At 39.4% G+C, this 16,775-nt stretch overlaps 1 protein-coding gene, 1 long non-coding RNA gene and 1 other non-coding gene across 13 annotated transcripts in view; 2 read left to right on the forward strand and 1 right to left on the reverse strand.

Moving 5' to 3' along the window:
• Brwd3 (bromodomain and WD repeat domain containing 3) overlaps positions 1-16,775 on the reverse strand; it is a 108,544-nt gene that overhangs the window by 91,146 nt on the left and 623 nt on the right. Inside the window, exons 2-4 of the mRNA XM_034485735.3 lie at positions 495-715; positions 305-363; positions 73-102 (exon numbers count right to left, since the gene is read on the reverse strand). Of these exons, the coding sequence (XP_034341626.1) occupies positions 73-102; positions 305-363; positions 495-525 (120 nt within the window). The 5' untranslated portion in view covers positions 526-715. The remainder of the gene's footprint in view (positions 1-72; positions 103-304; positions 364-494; positions 716-16,775) is intronic.
• Positions 919-16,775, forward strand: part of LOC143435571 (uncharacterized) — a 76,558-nt gene continuing 60,701 nt past the window's right edge. For 6 of the 11 annotated variants that reach the window (XR_013106006.1, XR_013106002.1, XR_013106005.1 and 3 more), the window contains exons 1-5: positions 919-1,063; positions 2,427-2,551; positions 7,544-7,649; positions 12,836-13,025; positions 14,517-14,610. This is a non-coding gene — a long non-coding RNA (uncharacterized LOC143435571). Of the gene's footprint in view, positions 1,151-2,426; positions 2,552-7,543; positions 7,650-10,141; positions 10,329-12,835; positions 13,026-14,516; positions 14,611-16,775 lie in introns of all 11 variants that reach the window. The other 5 variants (XR_013106009.1, XR_013106001.1, XR_013106008.1 and 2 more) reach the window with 5 other exon arrangements.
• Positions 9,625-9,687, forward strand: LOC117695573 (U7 small nuclear RNA). The gene has a single exon (XR_004604631.1). It is a non-coding gene; the product is annotated as a U7 small nuclear RNA (small nuclear RNA).

Here is a 16,775-nt window from a genome sequence, read left to right on the forward strand (position 1 = left end):
CCCCTGACCTACCTTACCCTTCCTCCAGGTTCTCCCCAGCCCTCCCCACCTCTTCCCAAAAGGGGTCCATACCTGATGCTCTTCGAGCTCTTGCACTAGCACCTGGGGAAGAGGGACACACGGATGTGAGGAACAGATTGGGGCGCCAACCCATTCCTCCCTCCCCACTTCCAACACAGCCGCTGACTGTAGGAGTAATCGCGGCCGGCCTTTCCCTCACCCTCCAAGCGCACTGCTCACCCGGTGCCTCAATTTCCCCAATGGGACCATTCCCCAACACTCCCAGATATCCTTTCCCTCTCACCTGAGCGGATTTGTTACAGGGTCCGGACTGCAAGAACCTTGCGATCAGGTAATACAGCTCTAAAGAAGGGATGGGGGGTGGGGGGAGACGTTGAGAGAGAGGCAAGGAAGAGAGATACAAGCTTTAAAAAAAATTCTGACAGCAGTCGTGCAAAGCCCCCATCCCTTTAGCCCCCGGCTCAGCTACCCACCGGCTTCGATCTGGGTAGGTGCCGCCGCCATCCTTTTCCCGAGGGGGTTTGGGGGCTTCGCTCCGGAGGGCTGGCGGGGGCGGGTGGGGGCGCTGCCTCTATTGTGGTGAAGCCCCCATGCTTGGGAGTCCCGCCGCTTCCGCCGCACTCTTCGTCCCAGTTTCGGTCTCTCTCGGATTCATCGCATCACGTTTCTACCCATAGATATTCTAGCCCGAGAGCTGAGGAGGCGGAGGAGGAAGGAGAGCAAGAGAGAAGGAGAGGGAGGAGCAGAAGTCGGCGAGAGGTGGGCGGGGAAAGGGGTGGAGTCATAGGAAGAGGTGGGGTGGGGGAACGGGAGGGAGCAGCTTGCAGAGCTGCAGGCTGGCCGCCAGAGGCACTAAGGCGGCCGCCTAGTTCCAGCAGCTGAAGCCGGCCTGGGGTTGCCTAGTTACTGCCTAGAGAACAAGGAAGAGGTTCTAAACACAGGCAGACGCTCTGGCAACCTTTGTCAAACTCTGTGGTGGCGTTGGCGTCCCACAGCTCCGGAGTTGCTTACCCTTCCTGTAAGGGCAATCGGACCCTTTCCGGTGAGGGAACTTTTCTCCAGAAGTATCAAGAGAAACTTGCGAGGGACTAACTTGATCTAGCTTACCTTGAGTCACCGAAAGGATTTGGTTTGTTTATTCTTTCTCTACCCCAAGAAAAAGTCGCTGGCTACTAAAAGGTTTTGTTTCCAAAGGAGGAACAGTATGCCAAATGAAAGTGCTGGGCTTACCTGATGACTGAAACAAGGGAATAATATTCTTATAGAAAACTACTTAAATATCCCCCTCGATTCTGATAAACGTTGCGCGAGAAGTTTACACTTTAACCACGAGGCCGTTTCCCCCTTCTGAAACGGTCAACAAGCTGTATCTTCTCCATTAATGTAGGATAAGTTGGAACTCTGTTTTGAAATTCTGCTCAAAAATTTTAAAGTTCTTAACTATTCATTGAAATTTGGATAGAAATGATAGTTTGGTTTGGTTTGTCTTTGAAGTGTTATTCTCTGACATGCTTTCACTATTTATCTATCCAAGACTCCCCTGGAATTCAGTGTCAATCTTCCTGCCTCAGCTTCCCTGGTGCTCACATGGCTGGCATGAGTCACTACTCCAGTTTACAAAGTCTTTTTCCACTGCCTTGAGACTACAATTGTTTTAATGTATAACTTTAACTTTTAGCACAGCGCTGACTTGCTTTGTTGGATAGGTAAATCTTCAGTGATCAAAGGATTTGTATAATAATTGACAGTTTGAGTAAACTGGCTCACTTCCCCAGTTTCTCTTAACATCCTTTCTCAGGATGTTACTTTGAACAGAATTCATAGAAGCAAAACCTGATGGGAAACAAATACTATTTGAATTGTATACATTATTTGTGTTAAAATACTCAAACTTGAATGTTTCCATAAATGTATGGCTAGAGTGGGAGGTTGGTTTTCTGATTCAGGGAGCTCAGCCATTACCACATTGGGAATAAAATTCAATTAAGTAAACATAAACTTAGCATATCCTTAGTAACTCTTTCTGTGAATTTCTTTTATTCAGTAATTAATAACAACACAAGATAAGTATAAAATGCTATGCTTATCTTTGGTATAATCATTATTATAAAGTAGATGAAAGAAATATAAAACCTCAAAATCATTTTAAGGTGCTTACTGAAATAGTAATTTTTATAGTTCAACATAATATAATTTGCAGCTAACCTTTACCAAGCCATCACAACATATTTTACCTGCCATAACTCATTTAATCCTTATGTGACCTTGGAGATAGTTTATATTTTTCTTTATCATACCAATATTTAAAATGACTACTATATGACTAAAGAGCACTTACATTCTGTTGTCTTTCTTATGTGTAAATGATAATAATATTCACCATGTTTACTAACACATTTTTGTAGAAGTCATGTAAGAATATATCTCTGCTGTGTTCAAAAGGCTGTGACATAATTATCCCAGCGATCACTAAACTGTAAATTTGGATGCAATTAAGAGAGAAAACTCCACACATTTACAGAAATTTAAGGTAAGAAATTACTTTGTACAGATTTACTCTTATTTATTTATTTATTTATTTATTGTGTATACAAAGGGGCAGAGTCACCTGGCCTCAAGGTAAATAATTATGTTAACTGGAATTTGAAGTGATAAGGGATTAGGAGTAAAGAAAATACAGATTTACCTCCTGTGATCTGATATACCTATAATCCCAACACTAGGGAGGCTGAGGCAAAAGCCTCATATTTCAGAAACTTCAGGAAGCAAAATGCACTGCATTGATTCTAGATTCCTCTGTTGACAAAGCAAACTGATGAAAAGAAAAATAACTTAAAGCCCAAATCCATTTCCACAAAGCCAATCAGTAAGGGTAAATTTTGGAAATGATAATTAAGGAACTAATGAACTAGCAGGAATTTTCTGTAAGAAGGAAGGTTTTTAAATGTATGCGTTCCCACAAAAAGTAGTCACTCTCTAGAACTAATACTAATTAAACAGTTTGAAGGAATTTAGAACAAAGAATCACCAGTCTTAACCTGTGCCCATTTCTCTGTCTCTCTCTGTCTCTCTGTCTCTCTCTGTCTCTCTGTCTCTCTGCCTCTCTCTCTGTCCCTCTCTGTCTCTCTGTCTCTCTCTGCCTCTCTCTCTCTCTCTCTCTCTCTCTCTCTCTCTCTCTCTCTGTGTGTGTGTGTGTGTGTGTGTGTACACATGTGGAGGTCAGAAGACAGCATTTGGGAGCTGCTTTTCTCCCTCCATTATGTGGGTCCCAGACTGTCAGGCTTGGCAGCAAGTGCCTTTACCCACTACAGAGCCATGTTGCTGTCTTTCTTTAATTTTTTCAAAGTTTTGATTAGGAAAGGAGGCAAGTTTTCATCTGTTACAGGAAAACAAAATGGACTTAAGTAGAAAAAAATAAGAAATGTTGCCAGGCACAGTGGTGTGTTCTTATAATCCTAACACTTGAAAGTTTGAGGCAGGAGGATTAAGCACCAGCTTTGGCTACAGAGTACTTTTGAGACCAATCTGCCTACAGGAAACTACCCCAGGAAAAGAAAGAAGGAAAATAAGACAGTTGGCAAGTGGCTTAGTGGGTAAAAGCGCCTGCCACCAAGCCTGACAAACTGAGGTCAGTCCCCAGAGCCTACCTGGTGAAGGAGAGAACTGACTCTCTCTCAAGGTGTTCTCTGATATCCACACTCTTGCCCTGGCATGCACTTCCCACCCACACACAAACACACTACATAAGTGTAAAAAATGTTAATAAAAAATGTTTACTTGGTAGCTGCCTTAGCTTCCTGGGGCTACCATTACAACTTCTAATCCAGAGGGCTTAAGAAAGCAGTGGGTTGTTTTTATTTTGTTTTGTTTTGTTTTTCACATGAAAGCTAGAAATGTAAAATCAGCCTCTGGCAGGGTTTGTGTTCCCTCTAAATGCTCTGTAAAAGAATCCTTTTTACCTTTTTCTAGCTTCTGATTGATCCTTGGAATTCTTTGTTTTGTTGACAGCATAATTCCATTATCTTCATCCATGTTCAGATAACCTTTGTACATGTGGGGCCCTTCATCAGATCTTACTGTATTGTGTATATACATGATTCTAGGAACCCACCCTGGGTCTCCCACATTTTGGGCAAACACTCTACTCCTTAATGTGTTTTGTTATGAGGACAGGAGTCATTAAATTTCAGACCCACCCTACATCTAGAATGATCTCATCTTGATGCCTTAACTATATCTACAAAGACCCTATTTCCAAGTAAGGTACTGTGGTTAGAACATGAATATATTTCTGAGGGGATGCAATTCACTGAACTAGCCATTACTTTATCATTTTTATTTTTAAATAAATCTTATTTGCCATTATTATTATATGCATGTACGGAAATGTGTGCTTCATGTGTGTATATGTTGCTGTCAGAGGACAACTTTATGACATTGGTTCTCTCCTTCCACTTTTAAGTGGGTTCCAGGGATTGAACATACTGTCCTTTTAAAAATCACATTTCAGGACTATTAAGAGTATCTATAGCAAAACTTGACAGCCTGAGGTGGATCCTCAGATCCACAGAGTAGGAGAGAACTGACTCCTGTAAGTTGGCCTCTGATTTCAACACATGCGCTGTAGTATGTGCTGGTACAGAGTACACATGCAAAGACAATAAATAAACTGTAAACAGATTTAAAATCACATTGGATGAATCAAGGATATGGCTCAGCTGGTAAACTTCTTGGTTAGAATAGAGGATAATTTCTCAAATTTAAAAGTCATCTAAAGGGACAATCATAAGTTTGAACAAGGAAAGCAAAGTATTAATTATTGATCGAAAACAATGGTTATAAACTGTGGGTTCTGTGATCTCTTTGGAGGGGGTCACATATCAGAGATCCTGCACATCAAGTATTTATATTACAATCTGTAACAGGAGCAAAATTACGGTTATGCAGTAGCAACAATATAATGTTATGGTTGATGGGGGTGGGGGGTCACCACAACATCAGGCACTGTATTAAAGGGTCACAGTATTAGGAAGGTTGACAGCTAAGAGAGATTATGAACTCTGAAAACCAAACAAAAGTAATAATGAAAACAAAAGAGAAAAAATGGAAGGAGACTCTCAGGCGAAAAATAGGCAGCATTATATTCACCAACATACGTGCATACATATAATGGAAGTGCTAGAAAGAAGAGTGAGAGGAAATATTTTGAAAATACATTATAACAATGTTGGAAGCCTATGTTTCAAAGTAAACATACACACAGGAAGCTCAGTGAAGTCCAAATATAAACATTTAGTAGTGTCCACTAACATTTTGAAAATGGAAAACAACTGAGTCATCACTAATAAAAGAAAGTTAAGATATGATTTCTTATTAAAAACAATGGAGGCCAGAGACAATCGGATAGCATAGTCATTGTAACCCAAGAAGGAAGGCATCACACAAGAATCCAATGTTTAGTAAAGCTAACTTTGAAGACAAAGGTGAAACCAGATGCTTCCCCAATAAACAACAAAGAGAACAATTTGTTGTTAGAATAACCACATTACAAGAAAGACTAAAGAAGTTATTTTTCCAGCTGAAAACCAGCAGAATCTAGAGAGCATCAGAGTTCTGTCCCTTAATCATGAGGAGTAAAATCCGGCACCTCCAGTGGATACCTAAAAACAATTCTAATATCTTTTTATCCAGGGATACATAATTCTGGTTTTTTGGTTTTTGTTTTTATATTTTGAAACAAAGCCTTCTTGTGTAGCCAGGCTCAAACATTCAGTCACTCTGCTTCCACCTTGTGAGTACTAGAATTATAGGCATTTTCACTTTGAGATACACATTTAATGTCCTGTAGTAAAAGGGCTTACCACCCACCATAGCAGTATCTTTTCAGTCCAAAGTATGATAGCAAAAAGAACACTGATTTCTTGAAAAAAATACATTTTGTTCTCTTTTTTTTTCTCTTATCTCCTTCTGTTTTTTCTGTTTTTTAGTTAAATCTAAAGCCAAGCTCCTCTAAATCCTAGGGAAGTTCTCAGTATTGATCTCCATCTCTGTTTTTTGTTTTGTTTGTTTTTGTTTTATTGTTTGATACAAGCTCTCAGTAAGTTGTTCAGGCAGGCATTGAACTATCAGGGATGTTTGAGAAAGGGTCCCAAGTATCCCAATGCTGGTCTTGAACCCGCTATTTACCTGAAGGTGACCTTGAACTTTTTTTCTGCATTTATTTATTTGCTAAGTGCTGAGCAGACAAACAGGCATATGTCACCACCACACCTGGGAGAGCTTTGGAATTTCAATCTTCTGCCTCTGTAGAAGCTGAGATTAGGAGCTTGCACCAACAGGCCCAGCTACAGGATTTGTTCCTTATACATTATGTTTCTTTATTTGTATTTATTAAAATGTAAAGTACAGAGGACAGTTTTACAGGGTAGCTTCTCTCCTCCACCTTATGGATTCCAAGCATCACACACAGGTGGAACAGTGGTGGTGCAATATTAATCCCAGCACTTAGGAGGCAGAGGCAGGTGGCTTTCTGAGTTTGAGCCCAACCTAGACTACATAATGAGTTCCATGACAGCAAGGGCTACCCAGAGAAACCCTGTCTCAAAAAAAAAAAAAAAAAAAAAAAAAAAACACCGAATCAAACTCAGGTGAGGCTTGTACAGCAAGAATTTTACTCACCAAGCAGTCTCATCAGCCATAGTAAACAGACTTAAGGGTTCTGCTTCTTTTAACAATGGAGTATTACCAAAGAAGAATAAAATTGCATTACTTTCAAGAAAACAAATGTAACTAGAGAGAGAAAGCATCCTGTTAAGCAAAATGTGACAGACACAGAGAGACAAATAGCATGTTCCCTCTTGTGGATACTCTAGATTACACACATACACATGTATATATGTGTATACATATGTCATGAAAGTAAAGGTGGGCTGTGGAGAAAATGATGAGAAAAGCAAAGAATACAAGCAAACTACATGATGTTCACACATGAAAATCATGTAATGAAAGCTACTGTTTTGTGCAGCAACTATGCACAAATGCAAAAACAAAGAAATAAAACACAGGGCCTTGTAGAAGAAGGCCAAAGAGGGCATGATCTCGAAGAAGGTACTGGAACTCAAGACAGTTCCTTCCACAGTCTCTGCTTCCTAGTCTTGTGGAGGTGAACAAATTTCTTCTGTCATGCACTCATTTCAGTGCTACCAGGGGCTCATATCTATGGAACTAAGCAGCCATTCACTAAAAACTCTCAAAGCCTGAGCCAACGTAAACCCATTCTTTTTGAATTGTTTTATTTCATACATTCTTTTACAGAAACTGAAAACATATCAACACAAAACAATTTGCCAAATTCACCACCATTTCTAATCAATACTTCCAAAACACTAGTTTACAGAGGACTCTTCATCAAGCTAAGAACAGGTGTCCATGAAAAACCTGTAGTTGATATCATTGTTAATTGGGAAAATCTAAAGGCTACCTGCTTATAATCAGGAAGTCTGATTTCTTCTCTTTCTTTCAGACAGGGTCTCATGGAGGTCAGAGTGACCTTAAACTCCCTGTGCAGCCAAGAGTGACTTAGGCCTTCTCATCCTCCAGTCTCCACTTCCCAAGGGCTCGGATTAGTAGTATGTACCAGCACACATGGTTTATTTGGGACCTGTGCGGGGGGCGGGGGGGGCACATAACAAGAGTCTTGTGCAAACCTAGGTAAGCACTCACTAAGCTGAAAGAGCTACATCTGCAGCCCTTCACTGACCATTTCTGTTCATTGTCTTCCCAGAGGTCTTACGTGTTTAAATAGTTTTTTAAAAGAGGAAACCAAATCTGATGTGGAGAGGAAAGAGTATCTCTTTCTTTAAAATTCATGGATTTATGTAGCAAAAATCTTCATGAACTCATGGAAAACTTATTAGAGCAAATGAATGAGCAGAGCAATACATGAAACGTGACCAAGATAGTACTGATAGTTCTGTACCCAAACAGTATAAAGATTTTGAAATGAAAATGATTGTAATTTGTAGTATCATCAAAAAGAAGAAAATACTTAGGAATATATTTTACAAAATAAATGTAGTACTAGTGCACTGAAAATTGTAAAGCAGCCAGCTGCTGGTGATGGCGCATACCTTTAATCCCAGCACTCAGGAGGCAGAGGCAGGAGGATCTCTGTGAGTTCAGGGCCAGCCTGGTGTACAGAGTGAGTTCCAGGACAGCCAGGGCAAGAAAGAGAAACCCTGTCCCCAAAAATTTAAAACTAAATTTTACAAAAATTTATTTTTGTAAAATAAATTTGATTATTTTAATTTATTTAATTTAAAAATTAAAAAGAGAGCGAAAGAAAATTGTAAACCAGTATTGGATGAAATTAAAGACCACTTAAAGAAATAAAAAGCTGTTCCATGTCCATGGTTTGGAAGACATAGTAGTAAAAACTGATCTACATTGCATAAAATATGTAGCCAAATACCAGCAGGAATTTTGGCAGAAACTACATGATTCATACAAGGAGCCTAGAATAGCCAGAGCATCTTGGAAAGAAGGATAAATTAGGAAGGTTCACACTTCCCATGCTCAATCAAGCCTTACTAACTAAAAGCAATTATCAGGAGGAGTCTGTGTTACTGACATAAAAATAGTCATTCACATCAATGGAATACAATTTCGAATTCAGAAATAAGCCTGCAGCTCTGTTATCCACTGCTGACACCGGTCCCTAGACAATACAAAGTAAGAAAGAAGATATCCTTTCAACAAGTACTGGGACAAATGGATATTCACATGAAGAAAATTAGTTTAGACTACTATAATGCAATACTACATACAGAAGTTAACTCAATTTTTCCAAGCCCTTAAAGGTTAAAATGATACAATTTTTGAAGAAAACATAAATGCCAATGTTTGTTATATTAGATAATTTTTTTTTTGGTTAGGACACCTACAATAGACTAGCAAAAGCAGATAAATTAAGCTTTGTCAGAGCGAAACATTTATGTACATCAAACAACATTAAGAAAATTGTGGCCATTAATCAAGCAGCTTTATACTGCTAATCAGAAAGAGCACTCTAAAATCATGAGGCAAAATAAATCCTTCCACCCTTTGGAAAAGAGAGAGAGAGAGAGAGAGAGAGAGAGAGAGAGAGAGAGAGAGAGAGAGAGAGAGGAGATGCTTTTGATCCCAGCACTCTAACGGCCAAGGCAGGCAAATCTCTGTAAATTTGAGGTCACCCTGATCTACAGATCAAGTCCAGGCTGACGAGGGCTACATAGTAAGATCCTACATAAAAGAGGGAGGGAGAGTCAAGGGAAGGAAGGAAGGAAGGAAGGGAGGAAGGGAGGGAGGGAGGGAGGGAGGGAGGGAGGGAGGAAGGAAGGAAAAGATAACCCAGCTAGGCAGTAGTGGCATGTGCCTTTAATCCCAGCACTTGGGAGGCAGAGGCTGGCAAATCTCTGAGTTTAAGGCCGTGTTAGTTTACAGAGCAACTTCCAGGATCACCACGGCTACACAGAGAAATCCTATCTGGAAAAACAACAACAAAAAGATAACCCAATGAAAGGAAGAAAGTGGTTGTAAGTTATATGCAATAAGAATCTACTTACCAACTGTTACAACACTTTTAGAATTTGTCTAGCAGGTTTTTTGACTTTGGTTAGGAACGCCCCCCCCCCTTGCCAAAAGAAAAGAATCTATTTACCAGAATATATACAGAGAACACAGACATATCAGTGCTCCTTACAAAAATACAAATTGAAACCATAAGATGACAGTACCTTCCTTCTACCAGTAGCCTTACACAGAGCTGTAGAAACAGTTTGATAGTCCCTCAAAAACTTAAACTGTCTCCATATATTCAAAGGAATTGAAACATCTGTACAATAAAAGTTGTCCACAAAAGCTCATAGCATCCAGAACAACAGCAGAAGCTGTTGCAGTAGCATATGCTATTAATCCCAGCATTTAGGACGGGGGGGGGGGGGGGGGGGCAAGGGAATCATTTCAAGGGTAGCTTCAACTACACAGAGAAGTCAAGCCACACTTAGGTTTCCTGAGATCTTGTCTCAAAAAAACAACAACAACAAAGTTCACAGCAGTGTTATTTCTAATACTTCCATAACAGAAACAACTTATGAATGAATAAACAATATATTGTGTACCTATGGAATTGAGTATTCTAACATAAAAAGGAACAAAGTAATGACACATGATATATATATACTGGATGGACTTTGAAAATGTGTTGAATGAAAGAAGTTAATCAGAAAAGAGAGCACATATAGTATGATTCTATGAAATATGAAGAACAGGTGAGACTATCAAGGTAAAAAGCTAAAGATGTGGAGCAAGGGAAGGTGCTTGCACATATTACAGTTACTTGGGGTGGGGGAAGTGTTTCTAATGTGTTCTACATCTACATTCTGGTAACGCTTGCACAAGTTTGTAAATATATATAAAACCACCTAAGGGAACACGTTTTTCTTAGTGCATGGAGATGCCTGTGTATGGGCGTGGATGCTGTGATCCATGTGTGGAGGTCACAGGATAGCTTTTGTGGACTCAGTTCTTTCCTTTTACCTTTACATGGATTCCAGAGATCAAAGTCAGTTCACCTGGCTTGCATGACAAGTCTTTTAACCTATTTACTGAACCACCATGCTGGCCCTAAATTCACATTTTAAAACAGTGAACTGGAGCTGGAGCTTAGAGCTTAATGCTTAAAATACTTCTCTACCTTGCAAAAGGCCATGGGTTCATTACCCAAACAGTGAACTTCATGGTATGTAAATTATGTCTCAAGTGGGGTCTCAAAAATACGTGGTGCTTTGAATAAAGATAAACCAATAAAATCAGATTTTCTTTAAAATTAATTAAAATGGTATTTGGTTAATAAATTTAATTATGATTGTAGTATGTTCTTAACATTTTTTCCTCGTTGAGCCATAATTGAATATTTTAAAACCAAATAGTGTTCTGATTATTTTTGCTTGTAATATTGGCTTGCACTTTCTTCTTCATTCCCTCATGCATTTTCAAATTGCTACTCACAAAAGAAACAGTAAGAGGTTGGAATATGTACCAGTGGTAAGGGGCTTGGTTATTGTGTGCTGGGCCCTGGATTTGGTCATCAAACATATAAAACTTAAGAAGCATCTTAATAATTATAAAAGGTCACCTTTTGTACAATTGTTTTGACTTAATATTCTTCATTTGGCCTTTTTCCTCCTCTTTGTTTTCATTAACAAAGAATGTTTTTCTTTCTTTTTAAAACAATTCTGCACCGAGCATGGTGTTGCACACTTTTATTCCCAGCACTTGGGAAGCAGAGACAGAGGGATCTCTGTCAGCCAGCCTGGTCTGCAAAGCAAGTCCAGGACAACCAGGGCTCTGTTGCTTTGTTAACACAGAGAAACTTTGTCTCAAAAAAAAATTTAATCCCAGCACTTGGGAGGCACAGGCAGGTTGGATTTCTAAGTTCGAGGCCAGCCTGCTTCTACAGAGTGAGTTCCAGGACAGCCAGGGCTACACAGAGAAACCTTGTCTTGAAAAAAAACCCAAATAAATCAATGGACAAATAAATAGAACAATTTTGAGGTAGGTCTCACTGTGCAGCCCTAGCTATTCTGGAACTCTGTGTCAACTAGACTGGTTTCCAACTCAGAGATCTGCCTGCCTCTGCCTCTTGAGTGGTAGGATTGAAGGTGTGTAACCCCACTGTCTTATCACTTGTCTATATTTCTAATTATTAAATAGGTGCTTAGAATAGTTTCCTAATACTTGAAACCTATATGAATTAAATACATAAATACATATGTCCATACATACATACATATGTATATACATACATACATGCACACACACACACACATGCAGAGAGTTTTTTTTTAAGACAGGAACTCTCAGCCTTGGCTGACCTGGAACTCACTATGTACACCAGGCTGGCCTCAAACTCCGAGATATACATTCCTCTGCCTCCCGAATGCTGGGATCAAAGGTGTGTGCCACCACTGGGTAGCTGGATTAAATATTTTTAAAGGCTTTCCAAAATTGGTACATATTTTCATTAGTTTTCCCTCCAATTTATTTTTTAATTCTACAAATTCTGATATTCCTATTAGTAATGTATGAAAATTTTTATATCATAACCATCATGTGTCTATATCTACCATCTATTATTTCTAGTTTAACTATTTGGTTGCAAGAAAATGCGTTTAGTACTTGTTTATTAGCCATTTATTTCATCTGTAAAAAGTCAGAATTGCCTATTGCCATTTTATTAATTTGTATAATATATGTGATTATAAACACCTTTTATGCATGTTTCTGCCAGTGTATTTTCCATTTTATTGTTTTTATTTGTTTATTGTTAATTAATCTACATATTTTTGAGACAGGCTCTTCTAGCTTAAGGGCCAGTCTCCATGCCATCAGTCTTCTGTTTTAGTCCTCAGGTGCTGACATTACTGATGTCCATAATCATGACTAGTTTGTTTTAGAAGTTGGATTTACTTTGTTGAGAATGGTGGGGAGTTTACATTCAATCTTCCCCATTTTCCATTTGATTTATTTTCCATTTGTGATGGCTGATCTTGGTTGTCAACCTGACTGTATCTGGAATCATCTAAAGCTGCTGATGGGCACCACTGTGAGGGATATTTTTATCAGACTATTTGAAGCAGGAAGGTTTACCCTAAATCAGGGTGGCACCCTAAATCAGGTGGCAGCTCAGAATAAAAAAGACTTGGAAACAGAAAAATTGCTTTTTGACTGCTTGTTCTCAGTCTCACTGTCAATTCCATCTCTCTTGTTCCTACAGAATTTCTTCACTGGTATTCAAACCTACTACTTTGTGATTCCAACAGACTGAAGATGAGCATCTGTACAGGACTCCAGTGCCACACTGGGTCTACTGAGATACTGAGCCTTGTAGATTCAACAACTACCAGAATCTTTGCCTCTGCATCATGAACTAGTCATTAATGGACTACCCAGCTAGACTGTATCTGGTAAGCCTAAGAAATCACATATATCATATATATGACGTACACACACACACAATTCCGTCAGTTTTGTTCCTTTAGACTACGCTAATACACTATTGTTCCTGAACTTGGAAAGGAATCCTCATCTTTAGATTTCTTGCATAGTTAATCTTTCTTTTTATTAGCATTTATTATTTATTTAGAGATAGCATCTCCTGTATCATAGGCTAGCCTAGAGCTCTCCATCATCCAGCTTTTATCTCATAAGTGATGAATTATAAATCATTGTGTAGTACACCTGTGTCACTATTCCTGGTATAGGTGGTCCAGTAGATTGAACTCAGGGCTTCATGAATGCTAGGCAAAAACTCTACCAACTAAGCTACATTCCCAGCATTACATTACCTTCGAAAAATATAACTTGAGGGCCTGGGGAAAAGGTTCAATGGCTGAAGTACTTGCCATATAGTATGAAGACCTGAGTTAAGATCCCCAGCACCTATATACAGTTTCAAGCACACTCATAGCCCTAGTAACTCTGTGTGTGTGTGTGTGTGTGTGTGTGTGTGTGTGTTTTCCAGGGGATTGCTGGTTTAATGATACCATATATCAAATAACAACATTAATAATAATAATGTAATGAACAATAAATGAAGACACTCAACTTTAGCTTTTGGACTTTACATGCATAAATTTAAATGGAAGTGTGCACTTCCACTGCAAACATACATGAACGTACCAAAAGGTATGAAAATAGAAGATGGACTGCTTAGGAAAAAAATAATGAAAAGCCTTGTCTTAGTCAGTGAGTGTTCTGTTGCTGTGAAGAGACACCCTGACTGTGGCAACTTTTATAAAAGTTTTATAAAAACATTTTGTTGGGGCTGCTTACAGTTTCCCAGGTTTAGTCCATTATCCTCATGTCAGGGAGCAGGGCAGAGTGGAGGCAGACATAGCTGAGAGTTCTACATCTGAGTCCAAAGGTGGCAGGAAGAGAGAAATAACTGAGAGATCTACATTAAACAGGCATCAGGAATGCAGAGCCACTGGGTCTGCCTTGGGCTTTTGAAAAACCTCAAAGCCCATCTCCAGTCACACAGTTCCTCCAACAAGGCAGTACCTCCTAGTCCTTTCAAATGGTGCCACTCCCCAACCATTTAAATATAGGAGCCTATGGGGCCCATTCTTATGCAAACCACCACAAGCAGTAATAGAAAGTGACAAGAGTGGGTAACAGGGTGTGGATGTGATCCAATGACAATAAATGCATATATGAAAGAAGCAAACCTCCGTAGCCATCTATCAAAAGCCTATAAGTTCCAGTCTGATGGATCTAATACCCACTTCTGTCTGTGTATGCACACTCTCACTGCCTGCCCCCCAACATGCATATACTCTCATGCAGACAGGAACACATAAAAAATAAAATACATTCATTTATTTTGAATTGGTTCCACTATTCATATGTAGAGGTCAGAGAACAACTTGTCTGAGTCAACCCTCTCTTTTTATCAGGTGAGTTCTGGGAATCAAACACATTGTCAGCTTGACAGCAAGTGCCTTTACACACTGAGCTGTGCTACCAGCCCTAAAATCTGATTTTTGAAAGGTAGTGTATTTATTTATTCTCTGCCTCTATTGTGTGTCTGTCTCTGTCTCTTTGTCTCCGTCTCCCCCTTTCCTCCGTCCTTCTCCCCTCCATCCCCTTTCACTCTCTGTATGTGTCCATGTCAGTGGGCATGTACCTCATGTGCCTATGTGGACGTCAGAAGACAACTTGGAGTAAGTTTGCTCCTTTTACCTTAGGTTCTGGGGGATCAAATTCAGGTTGTCAGGCTTGGCTATTATCTATTTATCTATTGACCAGTCTCACATACCCAAATTAAAAGGAAAAAAGAAACGGGAGCCAAAGATGTGACTCAGTGGAGTTAACTGCTAAGTTTGATCCCTAGAAGCTATGTAAAAGGTGGAAGGAAGAGAACTTCCTCCACAAGCTTTCTCTGAGATCCACATGCCATAGCAGTCCTGTACCTACAGGCTCAACTCATAGACACACAATAATATTAAACTAATGATCATAATGAAAACCATTCTTGTGTGTAATTAAGATATGCTTTATAAACAAAAAACGAAAGAATAATTTAATATTTTTGTGTATGACTACTTATTTTCCAGTTGAATTTGTGTATAATGATTGCTTGAAAAATACACTTTTCTCTGGCAATATTTATTAAATTTTTTCCCCAGTTGCTACTTTATGCAGTCACTGTCATTCATTAATGTGTTAGACTAAGATCTTTTCCTTTTTCGGTGTTCTTTTCCATTGCTCTGTGTCCTAGTTTTCTTTCTGGTTGCTATGACAAAATGCCTTGTCAAATGCAACCTAAGGGAGAAAGGGTTTATTGTAGCTCACAAGTCCAAGTTACACTTTGTCATTGGAGGCGCCTTAAGGCATCAGGAACTTGAATCAGGTAGTCACATCCACACTTACTCATGCTTGTGCTCAGCTCACTTTCCCATCCTTTTCATTTTCCTTTATTTTTATTTTATTTGTTTATTTATTTATTTATTTGGTTTTTTCGAGACAGGATTTCTCTGTATAGCCCTGGCTGTCCTGGAACTCACTCTGTAGACCAGGCTGGCCTCAGACTCAGAAATCCGCCTGCCTCTGCCTCCCAAGTGTTGGGATTAAAGGTGTGCGCCACCACTGCCCGGCACTTTTTCTTTGTTTTTATACAGTCCAGTAGTCAACCCAAGGAAATAAAGTTGCCTACTTTTAAGCTGAGTTTTCCCACATCAATTAACAGGAATCAAGACAAATCCCTACAGTCGTGCCCCGGGGCCAACAGAACCTAGGCAATTCCTCACTGAGCCTCCCTCCATTTTTAGGTGATTCTAGATTGTGGCAAGTTGACAATTAAAACCAAGCAACACTATCTGGTCCCAATCCCATGTCAATTTCATTGGTTTCAATTATATTACATTTTGTCATCTGAGAGGGCTCAATTTTACACACACCAGTGTTTCTCATTTCCATTGGCTGTCATCTCTTTATTATGACTTGTAGACATCTCCTATGGTAAAGGTTTGGTTCTCCAGAATTTAGAGTTATTAGGACACAGACCAAGAGGGCCCTGATTTTGTCAATGAATTGATGCATTTGTGTGAATTCATAGGTCGTGTGCTAGTAGGAGGTGAAGCCTCGTTGGAGGAAGTAGGTCACTGGGGGTACACCTTTCAAAGGCATATCTTCTCACTGGACCCTTTTGGCTCCTCTTAGAAGACTAGGTGGCATATGCAGCTAAATTCTATATTACCCTTCTACTATAATGTCTTTATCTTGTCAAAGAGCTAAAAGCAGTGGAGTCAATTGGCTGTGGACTTAAACCTATTTAAAGATTGAAGCAAAATACAGGCATTGAGTTGTTTAACTCAGGCGCTTTGTCACCCCAACTTATTTTTATTACAGGAACTTCAGAAACATTTTGTCTTGTTTCCCTTCCTCCTTCTCTGTTTTGATTTATTTTTATTTTTTTGAGATGGGACATTACTTTTTAGCCTGGCTAGCCTAGAACTCAGTATATTGACCAGGTTTGCCTTGAACACAGAGATTCACCTGCTTCAGCTTTCTGAGTGCTGATATTATAATCAAGTACCACTGTGCCCAATTTATGAAGTACTAGGGATCAAATTTAGATCCTTGTATGCATTTGACAAGCACTCTAGAAACTGAACTACATCCCAAGCCCCACAGTGATAGTTCTTAATTTTCTT

The sequence above is a fragment of the Arvicanthis niloticus genome, chromosome X (genome assembly GCF_011762505.2).
Source record: "Arvicanthis niloticus isolate mArvNil1 chromosome X, mArvNil1.pat.X, whole genome shotgun sequence".
In the NCBI taxonomy this organism is placed as follows: domain Eukaryota; kingdom Metazoa; phylum Chordata; class Mammalia; order Rodentia; family Muridae; genus Arvicanthis; species Arvicanthis niloticus.